The sequence below is a fragment of the Prionailurus bengalensis genome, chromosome C1, assembly GCF_016509475.1.
Source record: "Prionailurus bengalensis isolate Pbe53 chromosome C1, Fcat_Pben_1.1_paternal_pri, whole genome shotgun sequence".
NCBI lineage: Eukaryota > Metazoa > Chordata > Mammalia > Carnivora > Felidae > Prionailurus > Prionailurus bengalensis.
Genome location: NC_057345.1, coordinates 50,763,521 through 50,783,976, shown reverse-complemented (window position 1 = coordinate 50,783,976; position 20,456 = coordinate 50,763,521). Strand labels below are relative to the sequence as shown.

The 20,456-nt window shown below is 40.2% G+C and overlaps 1 protein-coding gene across 1 annotated transcript in view; it reads right to left on the bottom strand.

Moving 5' to 3' along the window:
* Nucleotides 1-20,456, bottom strand: part of PATJ (PATJ crumbs cell polarity complex component) — a 368,834-nt gene that overhangs the window by 288,441 nt on the left and 59,937 nt on the right. The window contains 3 exon segments of the mRNA XM_043575139.1: nt 1,940-2,101; nt 8,830-8,964; nt 20,379-20,435. Coding sequence (XP_043431074.1) covers nt 1,940-2,101; nt 8,830-8,964; nt 20,379-20,435 — 354 coding nt within the window.

The window sequence follows — 20,456 nt, the reverse complement described above, 5'->3', positions numbered from 1 at the left end:
TTCTGCCTAACTCTGTATTTACAGAATAGAAAGCAATCAACTAATGGGCAGCAAGGTTGACATTTAGAATAATTCAAAGCTGTTGTTTACCCATTGTGGTAAAGGATGACAGATGGGAGCACAGAGTCAGCAAGCTGGGTTGGTGATTTACACACCCTGTAAGATTTGATTAAAGGCATTTTTATCAACCTTTAGAGGTAAGCCCTCATCCACACTGAATTTTAGTACGATAGTAAGAATCACAAAAGTGATTTGAGTCTCTTCTTTGAAATAGATTTTACCAAAGATAAACATTAAAAAAAAAGATTCTCAATCAATAATCAATAATGGGCGGGGCAATTCTTGTACACCCAGTACAGAATAAAAACACTATGAGACACAAATTAATTTTTTTTAACTTTTTTTAACGTTTATTTATTTATTTTAATTTTTTTTTTTTTAACGTTTATTTATTTTTGGGACAGAGAGAGACAGAGCATGAACGGGGAGGGGCAGAGAGAGGGAGACACAGAATCGGAAACAGGCTCCAGGCTCCGAGCCATCAGCCCAGAGCCTGACGCGGGGCTCGAACTCACGGACCGCGAGATCGTGACCTGGCTGAAGTCAGACGCTTAACCGACTGCGCCACCCAGGCGCCCCGTCGTTTATTTATTTTTGAGACAGAGAGAGACAGAGCATGAATGGGGAAGGGTCAGAGAGAGAGGGAGACACAGAATCCGAAACAGGCTCCAGGCTCTGAGCTGTCAACACAGAGCCCGACACAGGGCTCGAACTCACAGACAGTGAGATCGTGACCTGAGCTGAAGTTGGACGCTTAACCGACTGAGCCACCCAGGCGCCCCGAGACACAAATTAATTTTAAGATATGGCTCTGCCCACGGGAGCGGAGTTGTCACGTCACATGAAAGACTTTGTGACCTACGACAGTGCTAGCCTCTTACATACTTTAGGAAATTAGCAAACAAAGATGGGTGGACTGGAAGAGTCAAGAGCTATCGTTAACTTTTCCTGAGCACTTTCCACGTGGAAGGCATTGCACTAAGAACTGTGCACATAGTATTTCATTTCCTTCTCACACAAACTGATGAGGGTGGTAAGTACTATAAGCATCCCCAATTTTCAAAAGAAGATGAATATTCAAAGGAAGTTATCTACTCCAAGATTCACAATCATTAAGCGGTAGAGGCACAATTAGAGTCCATATATGTAGAAATTCAGACCACAGGCAGGTAAAAGAAAGGCTCTGTGTATGTAAACTGGTGTTAATCGAATTATAATTTGTAAGAGTCTGGAAAGGGGGGAGGGGTAGGGAAAGTGGCATGAAAGATGAGGTTACAAATGGCATAAAATGGCAAAGCATGTGCTTAAAACTGTTTTCATAATCACAATGTTCTTTAAAATAAAAAAAAAATTAAAAAACAAAACAAAACAAAAAAGAGTACCAAAAGCACAGAAAATGTTATATTCTTCTCTGACCTTCTGAAGGCTTTTATAGCAATTTTTACTCACTTCAAAACCGGTCATAGATCTTCATATTTTTAAGGCTCTGAAAAAGGGAAGTCCATTAGATATTTAACACTCATCACCATCTTAAACTTAAGATGAACTGAGTTGAACTGGGATCCAAAAGTAATGAGCCCAGGAAATTACTTAAAAAAAAAAAAAAAAGTTCTCTAAAATCAAAGTGCATGCATGTTAATATCTCCACCATTTCAAGTTAAAAAAAATTAAAAAAGGAAGAAAAAAAAGTTTTATGATGTCAAATGAAAAGTAACAGTTTGAAAAGCTATGCATTGTTGCCTGTAAGTGCTACTTTAGTCATATAAAAGAGGGAAGAAGTGTCTCCCCTCCCTTCCTATCCAAATACTCTCTCCAGGGCATCCTGGATGAACAGGCATTCCTATGGGAACCGCATATGGGAACCATATTCAGTTTGTACCTCTATCTTGGGAAGAGAGGCTTCAGTGGTCCTTGGTTCATCTACAGAGGCTTCATCATCAAAGAGTCGTCGACAGCAAACCAAGGTAAAGGGAGGTGGCACTTCTTTGAGAAAGGAGACTGCTTCTCGGCGAGATTTCCCATAGAGCTGCACACCATTGACCTAGAAAATCAAGGGACAAGTCAGAACCGAGGAGGCCCCAATGAAAAAACCAAAGTCCCATGCTTACATCAGAATCAAAACAGTATTATTTTATTTTTCCTATGAACAAAGGGTTTAAATGTATTCATGTTATTTTAGCAGTAACCAAACATAAAAAACTAATGTATATATGTACAAAACTAAATGCATAAAAATTAAAGCTAAACCTTGACTGAATTTCAGTGAACAAAGTATAACGTGTGAAGATTACAAGTGATGTGCCTAATTTTTCACACCTCCATGGTTTCTCTTTTCTAGACTCCAATGTTGAATTCTATCATCTACACATCTCTCTTTAAACATTAAACATCACTGATAACCTTTCTAAGATGGTCTCCTTGTGCTTTTTCATTTCATAAAAACACCACTAACAGATACTAACACTAAATTTAAGGCTAAAATTAAAACCTGCTCAGCTTATAATGTGTAGGTAACAAAATCTAGGATACTCAGCTGTCAAAATTTTTTTTCACATGCCATAAACTAGAAAATCCTAGAAAAACCCTGTCGATCAAAAAGAAATACGTATAAGCGTGCCTCTATTCTATTCTTACATGCTGTGACATAGCCATCAAGTACAGGAAGTGTGCCAGTTTTCCAATTGCTTTTTGTGTGTCCCATGTGTTTAAGTTGCTTTTTTTTCTTTTTTCTTTATTTTTGAGAGACGGAAAGAGAGACAGAGCACGAGTGGGGGAGGGACAGAGACAGAGAAACACAGGATCTGAAGCAGGCTTCAGGCTCCGAGCTGTTAACACAGAGCCCAATGTAGGGCTTGAACTCACAGACCATGAGATCACGACCTGAGACGAAGTCTGATATTTTACCGACTGAGTCACCCAGGCACCCCTGTGTGTCCCATATGTTTAAAAGAACAAAAAGATAACCAACTACTCCTTACTAATGCTTAGTGCTTACCACCAAAAAATTTCCTATTTTAGTGCATAGTCACAATATGTTACACCAAAGATGATTTAGAAAGATAAACCTATTCTAACTTTTTATATATATGACCTAAGCTCCAGGAGCTCTCCCAGTTCTGACTAAATGCCACCAAAAGCTGACCTGTCTGCTACTCCCTCAAAGCTGAGGCATGAATACATCCAGGCATCAAATCATCTTTTCATATCTGGACTGGACTCCTACCTTCCTGGGAGGGTTCCGCAATATTATTAGTTTTAAAGTTATCTCTGGTCTGGCATTAATTTCTGACAGGTGCAGTGTTAATGTCCACATAACTGGAGGGAGGGGCTGACTTCCTGGGAGAAGAAACCTTTGCACAAAATCTGTCATTCTCAGACAATATGACACTGTGAGTCATTGGAAGTATCTCATCAGCAGCTGCCTGAGCCCCAAGTCAATCATCCCTGGGAACTATTCTCAGGCCTGCAACATACAAGTACTTAGCATTCAGGCTGGACGCCATCTCTCTGCCTCCTAATTATTTACAGAGAAATCACCACCTAGTAAAGAGACCCATATGTGCTTCAGGGAGCTAGTCCTAGTAGGAAAGTAAATACCGTCTCCCAAGACTTTATGACTGATGAAAGGGAGCCAGGGGACAGCAAGTTCAACAGCTAATAAAGGTTTTTCCTTGGAAGAACTGACAGTCAACCTTCACAGGTCATATCATGTCCACAGTGCCAACTGGTGCCACAAACACAGGAAGTTCTAAAATCACCCAAATCGGTAGTACCCTGTACTGGAAATAAAGCAAGCAGATATAACCAAAGCAGGAATTCTACCCATATGCAAGTATTAGTTTGTGTTTCACATTACTTCAACAAATTAGAAAATCACTTTTCAGGTTTTTATCTTGGAGTACATTTAAATATTTATTTAGCTCATTATTTATTCATTTGAATTGTCTCCAATTATTACAGCAGGTGCCTGGTAGTCCTCCTCACTACTCTCTACTGCTAAAGGGATTGGTCACATTTCCCATTACCAATTCCTATCTAAGAGGATTTATGGCTGCTGTAAATAGCTGCTCTGGGCTGAGACTTGGCACAATGTTCTAACCCCAAAGCACATTTGTGTTTCTGGTTTTAAGCTCTAAGGAGTATGCTACATTACACACACACACACACACACACACACACACAGTTCAAGAGTTTATTGGCTAACTTTAGACAGCTTTTTTTAAATTTCTATATTTTATTATTCAGAATAAGCCAACTTTTATTTTAGAGTTCACAGTATTTCTCAAGGCCCTCCAAGTGGAGACCCTCTTAAGTGGCATCAAGTCTCAATTACTCAGACTTTGTGATTAGAAAACACACACATACACATTTGCAGAGTACATAATACTGTACAAGTATTGTCCCACTGCATTACCTCATTCAATCCTCATTCATCTTATCCCATCAAGATTGTTTATGCCTTTTCACAGTGATAATACTGCCAAGATCTCACCATGAGATTATGCTTTCAAGTTTACATGGATGAACGTAGCCACTGTGGAAAACTGTACGAAGGTTCCTCAAAAAGTTAAAAATAGAAATACACTAGAATCCAACAATGGCACTACTGGATATTTACCCAAAGAATACAAAAACATTAATCCAAAGGGATACATCTACCCCCATGTTTACAGCAATATTTACAATAGCCAAATTATAGAAGCAGCCCAAGTGTCCATAGACTGATGAATAAAGATGTGGTATACATACAGCGGAATATTATTCAGCCATAAAAAAGAATGAAATCTTAGGCAATGACATGGTTAGAGCTAGAGAGTATAATACTAGGCAAAATAAGTCAGTCAGAGAAAGACAAGTACCATATGATTTCACTCACATGGAATTTACGGAACAAAAGAGCTAAGAGGAAAAAAAGAAAAATCAAGAAAACAGACTCTTTAAAAAAATTTTTTTTAATGTTTATTTTTGAGAGAGAGCAAGTGAGTGAGCACAAGCAGGGGAGGGGCAGAGAGGGAGACACAGAATCCAAAGCAGGCTCCAGACACAGAATCCAAAGCAGGGCTCGAACTCATGGACCATGAAATCATGATCTGAGCTGAAGTTGAATGCTCAACCGACTGAGCCACCCAGGGGCCCCAAGAAAGAGACTTTTAAATATAGAGAACTGATGGTTACCAGAGGGGAGGTGGGGGGACGGGTTAAATAGGTGAAGGGGATTAAGGAGTGCACTTGTCTTGAGCACTGAGTGATGTATGAATTGTTGAATCACTATATTGTGCACCTGAAACTAATAAAACACGGTATGTTAAAAAAAAAAAAGTTAATATTCCATTACATCCTTACAAAAACCATGGTGAGGTAGGCATCTATTGATGAAAAAACAATTCTCAAAAAAGTTGACATGTCAAAGGACACATGGTGAAGCTGTGGCAAATTCAAAACCAGAACAGCTCTTCTGACTTCAAACCTATCTTTCATTCCCTATTTCCAGTTTCTTCACCAGAAAACTATACTTAAGAAAGTATACTACCTTACTATACCACATTCTGTTATAAGAGGAAAGGCCCATGGGATTCTAATCTTGGCTAAAGCTCAGAGGACTCAGCTGATGGCCAGAATCACTTGCTCCATACTTGCCAATATTTCTTTATCACCTACCATATACTAATAGTGAATCATACTTAATGTCATACACTAAAAATGGTTACAATGGCAAATTCTGTTATGTATATACATTTTTTTCTTGGAGAAGTAATTTATTGTATTTGTTTTAATCGTAATTGACAAAACACTGTATGTTAACTACACTGGAATTACAAATTTTTAAGTTGTAGTTGATATACAACATTACATTAGTTTCAGGTGTACAACGTATGTATCTTTCTCACAAAAAAAAGAGAGCATACTGATTTTTACTAATTCCACTTCTCTCCGAACAAAAATCTCTCATTTCTCAATAATACCTAAAAACTACATATTATAGGGGCACCTGGGTGGCTCACTTGGTTAAGGAGCCGACTCTTGGTTTTGGCTCAGGTCATGATCTCATGATTTGTGAGATCAAGCCCCATGTCTGGCTCTGCACTGACAGGACAGAGCCTGCTTGGAATTCTTTCATCCTCTCTCTCTCTGCCTCTTCCCCCACTCAGGCACGATCTCTCTCAAAATAAATTAAAAAAAAAAAACATAGGGGTGCCTTGTGTGGCGCAGCCAGTTAAGCATCCGACTTCGGCTCAGGTCATGATCTCACGGTCTGTGAGTTTGAGCCCCGCATCGGGTTCTGTGCTGCCAGCTCAGACCCTGGAACCTGTTTGGATTCTGGGGCTCCCTCTCTCTCTGTCCCTCACCTGCTCGTGCTCTCAAAAATAAATAAAACATTTGGGGCGCCTGGGTGGCACAATCGGTTTAAGCGTCCGACTTCAGCCAGGTCACGATCTTGCGGTCCGTGAGTTCGAGCCCCGCATCAGGCTCTGGGCTGATGGCTCAGAGCCTGGAGCCTGTTTCAGATTCTGTGTCTCCCTCTCTCTCTGCCCCTCCCCCATTCATGCTCTGTCTCTCTCTGTCCCAAAAATAAATAAACGTTGAAAAAAAAAAATTAAATAAATAAATAAAACATTAAAAAAATAAAACAAAAACTTTAAAAATAAATAAATAAAAACAACACAAAAACAAAAACAAAACTCACTTCATATTATAGAAATGGTCTGCAGGGGACCCTGGGTGGCTCAGTCAGTTAAGTGTCCGACTTCGGCTCAGGTCACGATCTCATGGTTCATGAGTTTAAGCCCCGCATCAGGCTCTGTGCTGACAGCTCAGAGCCTGGAGCCTGTTTCAGATGCTGTATCTCCCTCTCTGTGTCCCTCTGTCCTTCCCTGGCTTATACTCTCTTGCTCTCAAAAATAAATAAACATTAAAAAAAAAATTAAAAAGAAATGGTCTCCAATCTCCAGATTATCATGTGTGGTATCCATAAAGCTATACTACATGCCCTGATGATCAGAAGAGAAAGATATGACCTCAGTACCAAAACAAAAACCAAACAATAAGCAAAGAACAAAAAACCCTGAGTCATGTAAGTAAAACCTAAGGGCATTAATCTGCAGTAAGCATCTCAGTATGATTACTTGAGCACTTCTAAAAATAAGCAACTTACTACATCTTTTTTTTTTTAAGTTTATTTATTTTGAGAAAGAGAGAGGGATAAGGAAAGAGAGCGCACACAAATAGGGGAGGGGCAGAGAAAGAGAGGGACAGAGGATCTGAAGTGGCCTCTGTACTGATAGCAGAGAACCTGACACAGGGCTCCGGCTCACAAACTGCAAGATCATGACCTGAGAGGAAGTCAGATGCTTAACCAACCGAGCCCTCCAGGTACCCTGTAACTTACTACATCTTAAAACAGGACTCCAACATCTTGCCCTCCCTTGCTTATGACAGAATACAACAACCAGTCATAGCAGCTTTCCCTCTGACCTCAAAAGTCAGTCCAGAGTTCCCAACATTCTTCTCCAGGTGGCCAGACACTGCTAAAAAATGCAGTTGCATTGAACAACAAACTTACTTGCTACCCTTGTCATTTCACTTTGCATAAACATAAACTTTAGAAAGAAATCTCTAAAATCAAGGCCCATGGGAGTCTAATCTTGGCTAAGGCTACAAGGTTGATTCCATTAAGCTCAACTGAGGGCTTCCTGTGGTTTCTAACTCTTGGGAGAACCCTCTTTTATATAGCCTTCTCTAAGTGTGACATTCCCCACATCCCCTGCCCTCCACTAACTTTTTTTTGGAGCTTAGGAAGTAGTGTGATGTATTTGAAAAAAGTGAAATGGGAGTTAGAAGACATGAACTAAAGTCATCATGCTATGAGGATATAAAGTTGGAAATTATCAATGACTTATTTTCTTGTCTGTAAAATTAGGGGATTCAATATTGTTTGGTTTTTTTGTGTTACCTAAAGAACTGTCCAATTTAACAAAATCTCTCAAGAAAGTCTTGTCAAAGCAGTAGTGCTGTAGAATTGCTCTAAATGAAGACAGGCCGGGGAGCCTGAGTGAGCCCACTGAGGCTGCCATGTTGTGTGAGCAAATCCCAAGGAGACCATATAAATACCACTCAGTAATACATAAGCCTGAAGTCATCCAGCTAGCTTAATTCTTATTAGAAATAACCAATAAAACTTGCAAATGAATGGGACCATATACTGCAAACAAGGTGTAGGGATTCAAATCTTTAAAAAAAAATTGCTAAAACAAAGAAATTATGCTATAAAACTAAAACAGACCATTAGCCTTTTTTCTCAATGACTTAAATAAGCACTCAAAAGAATATCTCAGGACTTCCAAATGACAGGGAAAAAGAACTGTCATTACACAGGCTGTTTTTTCTTTGCCTTCATTTTATTTCATTTTTTTTCCAGTTTTATTGAGATATAATTGACACATAACACTGTGTGAGTTGAAAGCGTACAATGTGATGATTTCACATACACCTATATTGCAAATTGATTACCACAATAAAGTTAGTTAACTTATCCATCACCTCACATAGTTACCATTTTGTGTATGTGTGGGGAGAACATGAAGATCTACTCTTATAGTGATTTTTCAAGTATACAACATAGTATTGTTAACAATAGTCCCCAAGTATTTTTCAACCTAAGTAGCTCACATTACATTGGAAGTAATGTAAACTCAGTGAATTTCTGGTAAAAATACATCTTCCTACAACTTAGAAATTCCTGTCCTGTCTTTTATCTCTCAGAAATTTTACCTCAAGAAGCTCATCCTCTGGCTGCAGAAGTTTCAGTGTATCAACAGGACCACCTGGAACAATTGAAGATATATAGTGGTGCCCATCAAAGGAATCCACTTCCATGCCAAGTCTCAGAGTGTGAATGGGCAGCAACTGTAGCAAAACACAAGCAGTAACATCAAACATGACAAGGGCATATCCAACTGTTAATCCCTCTGTCAAGTGTTATTTTGGCATGAAAGCCCCACCTCTTAAATCAGATCACGAAGATCCCAGTAGAGGACAATAATGGGAAAACTAATCACCAATAACATATGCAACATTTGTTTGCTTGTTCTTATTCTTTTCCTTTCAGATTCCCTAGAAATGGAGAGACAGACAAAGTCCTGCCTTCAATTCGAAGCAACAGGCATTCCAAACCTTCTATAGTTTCCAGTATATATTCAGTGTTTCACATTTCTGCAGGGCTTCCCATCTCCCAGAACATTCTAGTTCCTCTTTATTACCTAATTTCCACTCACACTTCCAGTGTAAGTGTCACTTCTAGGAAGCTCTTCCTAATATCAAAGTTAATGTGCCTCTGTGTGGGGTCTAAGACCACCTTGTACACATCTCTCTCACAGCTCACAACCTACGCTGTTTATAATTTCTATTTTCTTGATTGCTCCCCCCTGGGTAAGTGCAAAGTCTGTATGTTCTCTCTATAACCTCAGGCCCTACAATAGTACCGGGTACTAAACATGGGCTCATGTGTTTTTGAATTAATCTGTGAAAAATGGCACTTCACTCAAGAACTCCTTTTCCACAAACAAAAGCAAAAAAATAAAATAAAATTTAAAAAAAAGAACTTCTTTCCCATTTCACCAACTTAAGTGAGAACAAGTTCCAGTTAGGGAAGAGTAGTTATGTAATAAGGAAGGTAATCATTATTCCATCCTAGGATTGATGCCGTTGGCTTAAAAGAATTCATATGGGCTCAGATGAGTCAAAGGTTAAGAAATTCTAGCCAATGTCTAAGTAAAGAGATGACACTCAGTGTTGTTGGCTGTAAAGGTCAAAAAGGCACTAACAAATCCACTCCCTTGACTTTCAAAGATGGAGCTAATGATTTCTCATTGCGGCTACAAACTCAAATGTGGTTACATGGTACTAATTATGGTTTATATTTCTTATATCAATAGTCTATTTCTCTAAAAGTACCAGCCCACCTCTAACTGTACATTTAAGGAGAAAACCCTACAGAATGTGGCAATGCATCCATAACATGGCTCCTTCCTTCATATATCCTATTCTCTGTAATCCCTGATCTCTGAGTTTGTCACCTCCCTGTAGACATCTGCTCTGAGTCCCCGGAGATCTACAGGCCTTTCTTCAGACACCATCTGGGGCTCATTTCCTTCCCACCATATACACACAGACAAATGTGAACTGGCAAACAGTGTTAAGGACTAAGACCTCAAGGACTTAAAACAGGCATGAGGGACTTCCGGCCCTGGGCTAATTTTCTGAAAGTTAAGTGCTCTTGACCACCAAGCACTTCAGGATCTACCACCATCTCTGGCATGAAGATGTTCCAGCCCTCTTTTTGGGAAGTAATTCCTGTGATAAGTGAGAAGCAACATCAAAATAGAAGTACTTTCTCAGGGTCAATAAATTTTTACTTGTAATATTTAAAAAAAAAAAAAAAAGATGTTCCAGCACTTTAAATGAAGGGTTAACATTGTTTTTACTCTTGTTCCCATTCTGTGACTTATTTCTCACCGCTGCCACCTCATCCTCCTGTCTAGTCATTGCACCAAGTCATGCACATCCTTGAAGAAGGAAGGAGACATAGTTTCCTTATTATTAGTGTATGTGTGTGTACGCATGTGTAGGTTTTTCAGCGTTTTTTTTTTATTTTCAGTAGTAAAAAGTTAATAAAAACTCTCGAATCTGTCTGTAATAAGAAACCGCCAACCATCTCCCTTTGCTTATAAGGCAAACACTAGAGCAGAGAGTGGTCAGCGGATCCACCCACAGGTCGTCTCTACGATGCGAAGATTACTTGTAAGAACAGACTGTTCAATTTTCAGGAATTTTGTAAGCTAGCTATTGAAAATTCTATACAACTACAATTAAATAATATTAAAGACAAATGCAATAAGTATTCAAAATCCATCACTTCCTGATTATTTTTACCACACTTTACCTCCTTTAAGGGACTTCTGTTATACATGTACAGTGGAAATACTCTCTGTCTAAAAACTTAGAACAGAGGAACATAAGGGAAGAGAAGCAAAAATAATATAAAAACAGGAAGGGGGACAAAACATAAGAGACTCTTAAATACAGAGAATAAACTGAGGGTTGCTGGAGGGGTTGTGGGTGGGGGGATGGATTAAATAGGCAAGAGGCATTAAGGAAGTCACTTGTGGGATAGCACTGGGTGTTATATGTAGGGGGTGAATCACTGGATTCTACTCCGGAAATCATTATTGCACTACATGCTAACTAACTTGGATGTAAATTAAAAAATAAGTTAAAAAAAAAACTTAGAAAATCCTGAAGGAGTGAGCAACTGAAAGAGACAGATGAAATGGTGGATATGTTGAGCTGCAAAATAAAGCTGGGTGAGGTAAACAGTCCTGTTCCCACAGAGAAATTGGAAACACTGAAGTGCTATTGTGAATTGTTTCGGAGCTCAGCAGTCCATGATGTCATTTTGGTAGCTTGAAATCTGCCATGGTGGGATTATTAACACCACGGATACTGGTAAATGCTACAAATTTGGGCTGGTTTTTGATTTTTGTTTTGAGAGCTAGACATTTACCAGCATACCACAATCTACAATCTAGTCTGGACATCATATCCAGCATGTATTTATAGGATGTAAACTATGTACAAGGATTTGAGTTATGAGTTGGAATCATTAGGTGAATGAAAGAAACAGTCTTGACCTCCGCCCCCGGCACTAATATCCATCGTGAAACACAATAAACAAGATGGCAAGCAGATACAAACAAAAAAACAATTCACCAACAAAAAAATGAAAAGCAAATAATTGGTAATTGTGATAAGTGCCATGAAGGAGCTAATCAGAGTCAAGACACCACACACAACTGGTGGAGGTCAGTTTGGAAAGTTGGTCGGGGTAGGTTTCAAAGTCAGGGACATTTGCGGTAAAAATTGAAGGGTTAAGAATGCACCTGCCCTACAAAAAGCCTGCCAGGGGACTGCTTGTAGAAGGTCAATGAAGAAGATAATTGCTAAATTTTTACTCAAGCAACTGATGGTGATAGCAATTTCTGCATAGAAATGCCCCAAAGACTTTACTGTACACACAGATCAGTTACTTACATAACAATATGTGTCCATAAAAAATAAAAGGGTTAAGGAAGAAACTGATCCAATCTCCTCATCCTGCCCCCTTACTAATCCTGATCTATTCACATGGCTGACCCCACTCCCCAAATCCACGAAACAGTTCAAGTCAGGAACAGACTGGAGCATAGAGGAACAACAGAGGGTTGCCCATGGAATCCCTCACCTTCCAGATACAGGGCTGTGCCCTTCTAGGCTATTCTCCCAGATGTCTATAAACAGTACATGCTCCCTAGAAACTTAAACCATGAGCAAAACACACATGCTCCATCTTCAATCACGCTGAACAAATAAACCAGAAACGATGTTTATGAAATCTGTCAATCTAAAAGAGGCCTACCTAATATTAGTTCTGAATCTAAATCTGAGTACAGCTGGGTTTTTGAGACTTCCTGTTACATTGCTGCAGGCTTCTCTGCGGGAGCAGGACTGTTTAATTACCTGTCCCAGCTGCATTTAGCAACTAAACAAATCAACCGTTTCATCTGTCTCTTTCAGTTGTCCACCCCTTTGGTATTCTGAGTTCTTAGAGAGCAGAAAGTGCGAAAATGACAGAAGTGGGTGCAACAGACAGATGATTGATGCCTTCACGCACATCACATGTTATGCTTTACTGATGCTTATTCAATGCGCTTTGCGAGGGGGGGGGGTCCTATTTAAATTGACAAAGTTAATGAGCAGCGGGATTTTCATGATCCTGATATGACAAGTAAAGGATACAAAGAAATATATCCAAGGAAAAGTATGACCATTGTGTGATTTACTGTCAGTGCTAGGATGATGAAAATCAAATGAGACCAAGCAAGCTAGAGCCCTTCAACCTGTGAGTGGAGAGACCTGTCACGAAGCAAACCATAGGTTATTCATTTGTTAAAAGCTCTACTTTTAGGACCCGAAAATAAGACATCAGAATGCTCAAGTGGGAATATAAATGATGTTGCTTCAAGGGAAAAAACCCTTCTGGAGAGGAATAGATATGTCAGTAGGATGGAGGAGGATGCTTCCCAAAAAGCTGAACTCAAAATAGAACAGGACAGAAAGAACCCCAGGATTGGTCCTTGTCTGTCTGTCTGTCTGTCTGTCTGTCTGTCTGTCTCTCTCTCTCTCTCTCACACACACACACACACACACACACACACACACACACACACTCTGAAGATGTTAAATGCCATTTATGTTCAAAAGTTAGAGGGAGGGGCACCTGGGTGGCTCAGTTGGTTAAGTATCAACTCTAAAGTAGTTAAGCATGGCTCAGGCCATGATCTCAAGGTTCATTGGTATGAGCCCTGCTTGGGGCCCTGCACTGACAGCACTGAGCCTGCTTGGGATTCTCTGTCTCCTCTCTCTGTGCCTCCCAAGCTTGTGCTCTCTCTCAAAAATAAATAAATAAACTAAAAAAAACAAAACTAAACAAAAAAACTTTAAAGATTAAAAAAATAAAAGGGAAACAATTACTGAATTTACCATAAATAAAAACAAACTTACCAAGAATGAAGCTGCAACTTTTCAACTAACAGTGGAACACAGCATTAAAGTGTCTCACCCATCTAAAATTTTAATTCTAAATATTCAAAAAATATACACTATATACTCTTTTGTACAGAAATGCAGTGAAGGTTCTTTTCAGGTCACCTAACACCAAACTCAAGAATCAATTAGCACTTATTGTTTTAAATATCATTGATGTTACCTGCCTAGCTCACATGGTAGTTGAGCTTTTGACACCTGATTTAACACTTTGCACTTGGGGTGCCTGGGTGGCTCAGTTGGTTGAGCGTCCGACTTCAGCTCAGGTCACAATCTCACGGTCCGTGAGTTTGAGTCCCACATCAGGCTCTGGGTTGATGGCTCAGAGCCTGGAGCCTGCTTCCGATTCTGTGTCTCCCTCTCTCTCTGACCCTCCCCCGTTCATGCTCTGTCTCTGTCTCAAAAATAAATAAATGTTAAAAAAAAAAAAAAAAACCACTTTGCACTTATGACTCTTGTTCTACCTTTGTTGTTGGTACTTCCTCCACCTGGAATCTCCAGTTATTTCTCCACATCCATTCTTCAGAATATACTCAAACGCCATCCTCCCAATAAACCTCCTTTACCTATATTGAGAAAGTACCGTCCCCTTCCTTGAACGAATGAAAAGACTTTTTAGCAATACCTGCACAGTAATTCTCAGTGGAGGAAAGGAAGGGATCACAATTTCCTTTAAGGGCCTCACCACAAATGACAAAATTAGAATACTCGTCACGAGGAAAAAAAAGGACATGTGTCTTTTGAAAAAGCTCCTGTTTCTGATAGGCCACTACCCTAGCAGAGGACCACAGTTACTATAGCACTGGATTCTGTGCTGTATGCTCTCCACTCAAAAAAGAGACCAGCGAGGTATAAAATCACACACTTGAGAACCTGACACAGTAGTTGTGTCTGCAGAGGAGAAGAAGGGGACTGGGATGGGAGAGAAGCTTACTTTTGCAGTATATACTTATGTAACTTTTTAACTTTTGGTCTTTTTTTTTTTTAATGTTTTATTTGTCTTTGAGAGAAAGAGAGAGAGACAGAGAGAGAGAGAGAGACAGAGAATCTGTAGTAGGCTGGACGCTGACAGCAACAAGCCTGACGCAGGGCTCAAACTCACCACCCATGAGATCATGACCTGAGCTGAAGTTGGACGCTCGATCCACTGAGCCACCCAGGCGCCCTTTAATTTTAGGTCATATCCATATATTATTTATTCAAAAGAAAAAAATAGCACAGGTGTAGAAGCCACGTAACCCTTGATTTGTTACCTAACTTTGCCACTTACTAGCTGCATGTGATCTTGGACAAGTCACTCTACTTGCCTGACACTCAGTTTCCACATATTAAAATTGGAAAGAAGAAAACGCTTGCTGACCAATAGGGTGTCTGTGAGAAATAAAGGAGAAAAAATACTTTTTTCAAATGTTTATTATTAGAAAGAGAAAGAGAGAGTGCATGGGATAGGAGTAGAGAGAGGGGGAGAGAGAATCTCAAGCAGGCTCCATGCTGTCAGCACAGAGCCCAACACAGGGCTCAATCTCATGAACCATGAGATCATGACTTGAGCGGAAATAAAGAGTGGGATGCTTCACCGACTGAGTCACCCAGGCGCCCCAGGAGAAAACGTGTTTAAAGCAAAGAAACTGAGAGCCCCTGGGTGGCTAGGTCAATTGAGCATCTGACTCTTCATTTCGGCTCAGGTTATGATCCAAGGGTCATGAGATTGAGCCTTGCGCTGGGGCTCCATGTTGAGCATGAAGCCTGCTTGAGATTCTCTCTCTCTCCCTCTGCCCCTCCCCCTGCTCACCCACATACACTATCTCAAAAAAATGAAAATTAAGAAATTAAAAAATTAAATAAATAATAAAGCAAAGAACTGATCCTGGTAATCAAGTGTTAATACCCACTGCAACTCCCGGAGTGGGGGTGGGGGGGGGAGTGGTACATCCCACTGCCTTAAAAATTAGATTTGCTTATATAGAGTGAGGGGGAAACTCATGTTTTAATGTCCTTTGGTTCAGAGAATATAATTCAGGACGGAAATAAAGTGAAATCTGCCAGCCTGTCTTGTCAAAACCAGACAACAGGACCTGTTATGTTTGTTTCCCACACCAGGGATATTACTAATGCTCACTCCAAATTACAACTGATGGCCAGCGGAAAGGTCACCAGCATGAGCTAAATGCTTCTCCCTCACAGTGCTGTGATCATCTTAATAGTAAACAGTTGCCAAGAAAGCCATCCCTAAAAGTACAGTCTCCCCAGATGCGGGAAAACCGTTCTCATGTCATGATTAACGGCTTCCTAGAAGCAGTGCAGCTAATGCTCAAGCCAGTGTAAATTGCTTTCACCTCCCTCTTTCCCCACAACTCCATCCACCTCATAAGAAAAGCTTATCTGTTACACTGGCCAGTAAGTAATTCGTGAAGATGCTTCCAGAATCATCATCCCTTCAAGAGTGGTGGCAATGGAGAAGCAAACTGGAGTGACCACCTGAAGACAGCCAGACCCTTAGGAACACCAGCCATGTCCATGAAACATGGATTCCCTAAATAGAAACCTGAGGAGATGGAAGAAAAACCTACAGCCTTGACTGCAGATCTCCACATTGAACCACTTAATCTTTCCACTGGTGTTACCTGGCACCACAACTGAAGCCCAGGCTTAGCACCATGGATCTAGAAGCCCTGTAGCACCTGGTCTCCCTCACCATCCTCATTTAACATTCTAGTCTTCAGGGCGCCTGGGTGGCTCATTCGGTTGAGTGTCCGACTTTGGCTCAGGTCATGAGCTCATGGTTCATGGGTTCGAGCCCCACATCGGGCTTGGTACTGACAGCACGGAGCCCACTTGGGATTGTCTGTCCCTCTCTCACGTAAATAAACATTAAGATAAAAAAAATTTTTTTTTAAATTCTAATCCTCACTCAGTTTGACCCTAACAACTTCCATTCTCCCACAAGCTGGCCCTATCCTCCCAAAGGACTTTTACACCTGCCAGTCACCAGGTTCCCAGCCCCACATGCCCTTATCCTTCAGGCCTGGGCTCAGAAAGGCTTTCTCTGGCTTTCTCTCCAAAATTCTCCCTCCTCCCCAGCTGTGAGGTCACCATTCTGTTTACTCCTTTGCATCACTATTTACAATCTACAACTATTTGATCAAGCTACCTTTCACTTGTTTGTTATCATGCCCTTACCCAAAGCCAGAGTCTAAGCTCTATGAGAGCAAAAGCCTTTTCCATTTTGTTTTTTTTTTCCATTTTTCCATTTTTCCATTTTGCTACCATTGGCAGCAGTGTCCAGCACGGAGCAGGAACTCAGCAAATATTTCAGAGATGAATGAAGGTGCTCTAAGCACCTGCTATCTAGCTGCGTAATTTGAGGTGGGACACTGCACCTACGCAAACTCCAGTGTCCTCCTCTGTGACGCACCACTAGGATAGTCTCCTTACATATTGCAGGGGGAAACAAGACACTGAGCCAACAACTAAACTCCTAATTACAAGAGGATTTTTTTTTTAATTTTTTTTTAACATTTATTTATTTTTGAGACAGAGAGAGACAGAGCATGAACGGGGGAGGGTCAGAGAGAGAGGGAGACACAGAATGTGAAACAGGCTCCAGGCAGTCAGCACAGAGCCCGATGCGGGACTCGAACTCACGGACTGCGAGATCGCGACCTGAGCCGAAGTCGGACGCTTAACCGACTGAGCCACCCAAGGGCCCCTAGAGGATTTTTAAAAACCATAATTTCATCAACGTACAGAAATAATCTGTGGACATCTTGATTAATTTCATCAAGAAATTATAGAAAAAAAGTAGAGATGTGTGAGAACGTGATGTGGGAAAAGTACACGTCCCTTCTCCCTCACACATACGTTACATAAAAGGATGGACATACTAACCACAAATATGTAAACATACACAGGTAACAACTAAACATGAAAAGAGAACAGTGCAATTATGCAGAACTCTCCCAGGATAAAAAAATTTTAAGGAATTAAATACTTTGGCACAACAAAAGTTCAATTAAATGATTAAATGTTTTAAAATAGCTTTCTTGTAAAAAAAAAAAAACAGTTAGAAACTAAAAATGAAGCACACAACTGGGAAACAAAATCACCATTTACTGAACAATTCTTATGTGTTAGCACTGAGCTATATTAAGGCATACGTTATGTATATTTATACTTAACCTTCCAACAAAGGTATTATTGTTCATATTCTACAGGAGAAAAATTAGGCTGCTTATTCCACCTCCTAAAATGCTTCCTTCCAATGTCACCTTCTTAATGAGGCCTTCCCTGGTCAACCTACCTAAACGTGCAAACCTACCCTCTGTCCTGAATTCCTCATTCATTTTCACTGCCTCAATATTCTGCATGACACATATCACCAATACTGTGTAACTTACTTATTTCCTATCTCCCCTTATGAAAATACAAGTTCTAGGGGCGCCTGGATAGCTCAGTCGGTTGTGTGTCTGATTCTTGATTTGGGCTCAGGTCATGATTCTGGGAACGTGGGATCAAGCCCTGCATTGAGCTCAGTACTGAGTGTGGAACTTGCTTAATATTCATTCATTCATTCATTCATTCATTCTCTCTCTCTGTCTCCCCCTTCCCCTGTCCCCTGCTTGTGCACACTTGCTCATGCACACTCTCTAAAAATAAAATAAATCTTTATAAAAAACAGAACTTCTGCAGGCAGGTGTTTTTTTTGTGTGTTTTTTTTTTCTTCCTCCGTTATCTTCTGAAACGCCAGCACCCAGTAGAGGACCTGACACAAAATAGATACTAATAAATATTTGATGAATGAATAATGAATGAATGAATGTACAGCTGAATGCACTGGTGAATTTCTAGGAGTTAGTTCTGAAAGTCTATTCAACTCAAAGCCTGTGTCTTTATACAAGAATTACTGAGTACAAATATATATATTGCATAGAAGTTAATCAGGAAAGAAAATGAAATTAGTAAGACTGGTGAAAGGAACTAGGGAATGAATGCGAGAAGAACATACGCCCGGAAAAAGACAATGCCATTTTTTTAAGATGTAAGAGGTGCATGAAGTGTGGTTATTATACTTTTTTTTTTTTAACTTATCGTAGAGTATGATGACACAGCGTCTTAATGGCTTTGAACATGGGAGGGCAGACAACTAGAGCTTAGCTGCATGAGGAACTGAGCCTGAGCTAAGGCAGGTTTTCTCCAAGGAGGTCTCTTGAGTTCGAAAGCTATATGAACAAGAAGGCTAAAAGCCAATCAGAAAACCTCTGAAGGGGCACCTGGGGTGGCAGAGTTGGTTAAGCATCTGACTTTGGGTCACGTCATGATCTCACGGTTCGTGAATTTGAACCCCTCTTCAGGTAAGCTCGAGCCCCACTTTCAGCTCTACATTCTCTCTCCCACTCTCTCTGCCCTCTGCCCACTCGCACTGTCAAGGAAAGAAAAAGGAAAAGGAAAAGGAAAAGGAAAAGGAAAAGGAAAAGGAAAAGGAAAAGGAAAAGGAAAGGAAAAGGAAAAGGAAAAGGAAAAGGAAAAGGAAAAGGAAAAGGAAAAGGAAAAGGAAAAGGAAAAGGAAAAGGAAAGGGAAAGGAAAGGGAAAGGAAAGGGAAAGGAAAGGGAAAGGAAAGGGAAAGGAAAGGTAAAGGAAAGGAAAAAAGAAAACCTCTGAAAAACCAAGATTTTAGCAGCCCTGAAGTACAGAGGAGATAGAACTGGAGTTCAGGTCCCACCAAAAGAGGGGACAGGTAAAAAACATTCCAGACTTGTGTGACATACCTGGAAGGCTAGGTCTTAGGAGCAAAGGCAAACCAGACAGAGTCTGAACCTTACCAGAACCATACCTCTGCCACATCTCGGAGATCATCCACTCCCCATACCCACCCCCAACACACACTGTACTTATCAGAGAAAAGAATGAATCCCCCTGGACAACGATAACATCATCTGAAGCCTTTTGTAGCTGTCCTACATAATGTTGGGCAATTACCTTATGGTATGATGTGAGAGACAAACAAGTAACTACAATAAGAGAAAAGATCAAACAATAGAAACACATCCAAAGTTGATCTAGATATTAGAATTAACTGTTTAAAGTCCTTATAAGCTGTGATTAATATGTTCAAGAAATAGAGAAAAAGATGGCATTTACACATTTTTTTTTTTATGTTTATGTATTTATTTTGAGAGGAGGGTGAGGGGTAGAGAGAGAGACAACAGAGAATCTCAACCAGGCTCCTCACTATCAGCACAGAGCCCAACTTGGGGCTTGAACCCACGAGCCGTGAGATCATGACCTGAGCCGAAGTCTGACGCTCAACTGACTGAGCCACCCGGGCACCCCTGAAAGATTTTTTAAAGTCTATATTTGTGGTCCTGATTTTTGGCAAGCATTTTAAAAGGTTTGCTAATAATATCTGAAAGGCTAACACACTCTGCACAATGTTTCTCTGTGCACTACCTTTAAAGTGGGCAAAGTAATTAAACCTGGGTTTGGCTTCTGAAAGAGGCACAGGCACGCCATGCCCTTCCCAGGCATATGTAACCATCACCTTTCAGAACAGTGAGAACGTACCACATTTCCAGAAATCATCTAAGACTAAAATTCTGGAAACATAGTGTCTCCAACAAGGACTTAGAGAAAGTTCTTCAAGCAACAAAAAACTGGTAACCTTTTAAAAAATAATGCTTACCTTTGAATATTTTTGTAACTCAGCATCATCTGCAATCTGGGTATCCAGAGTTGCAACCTAAATTTACAAGAAAAAAAA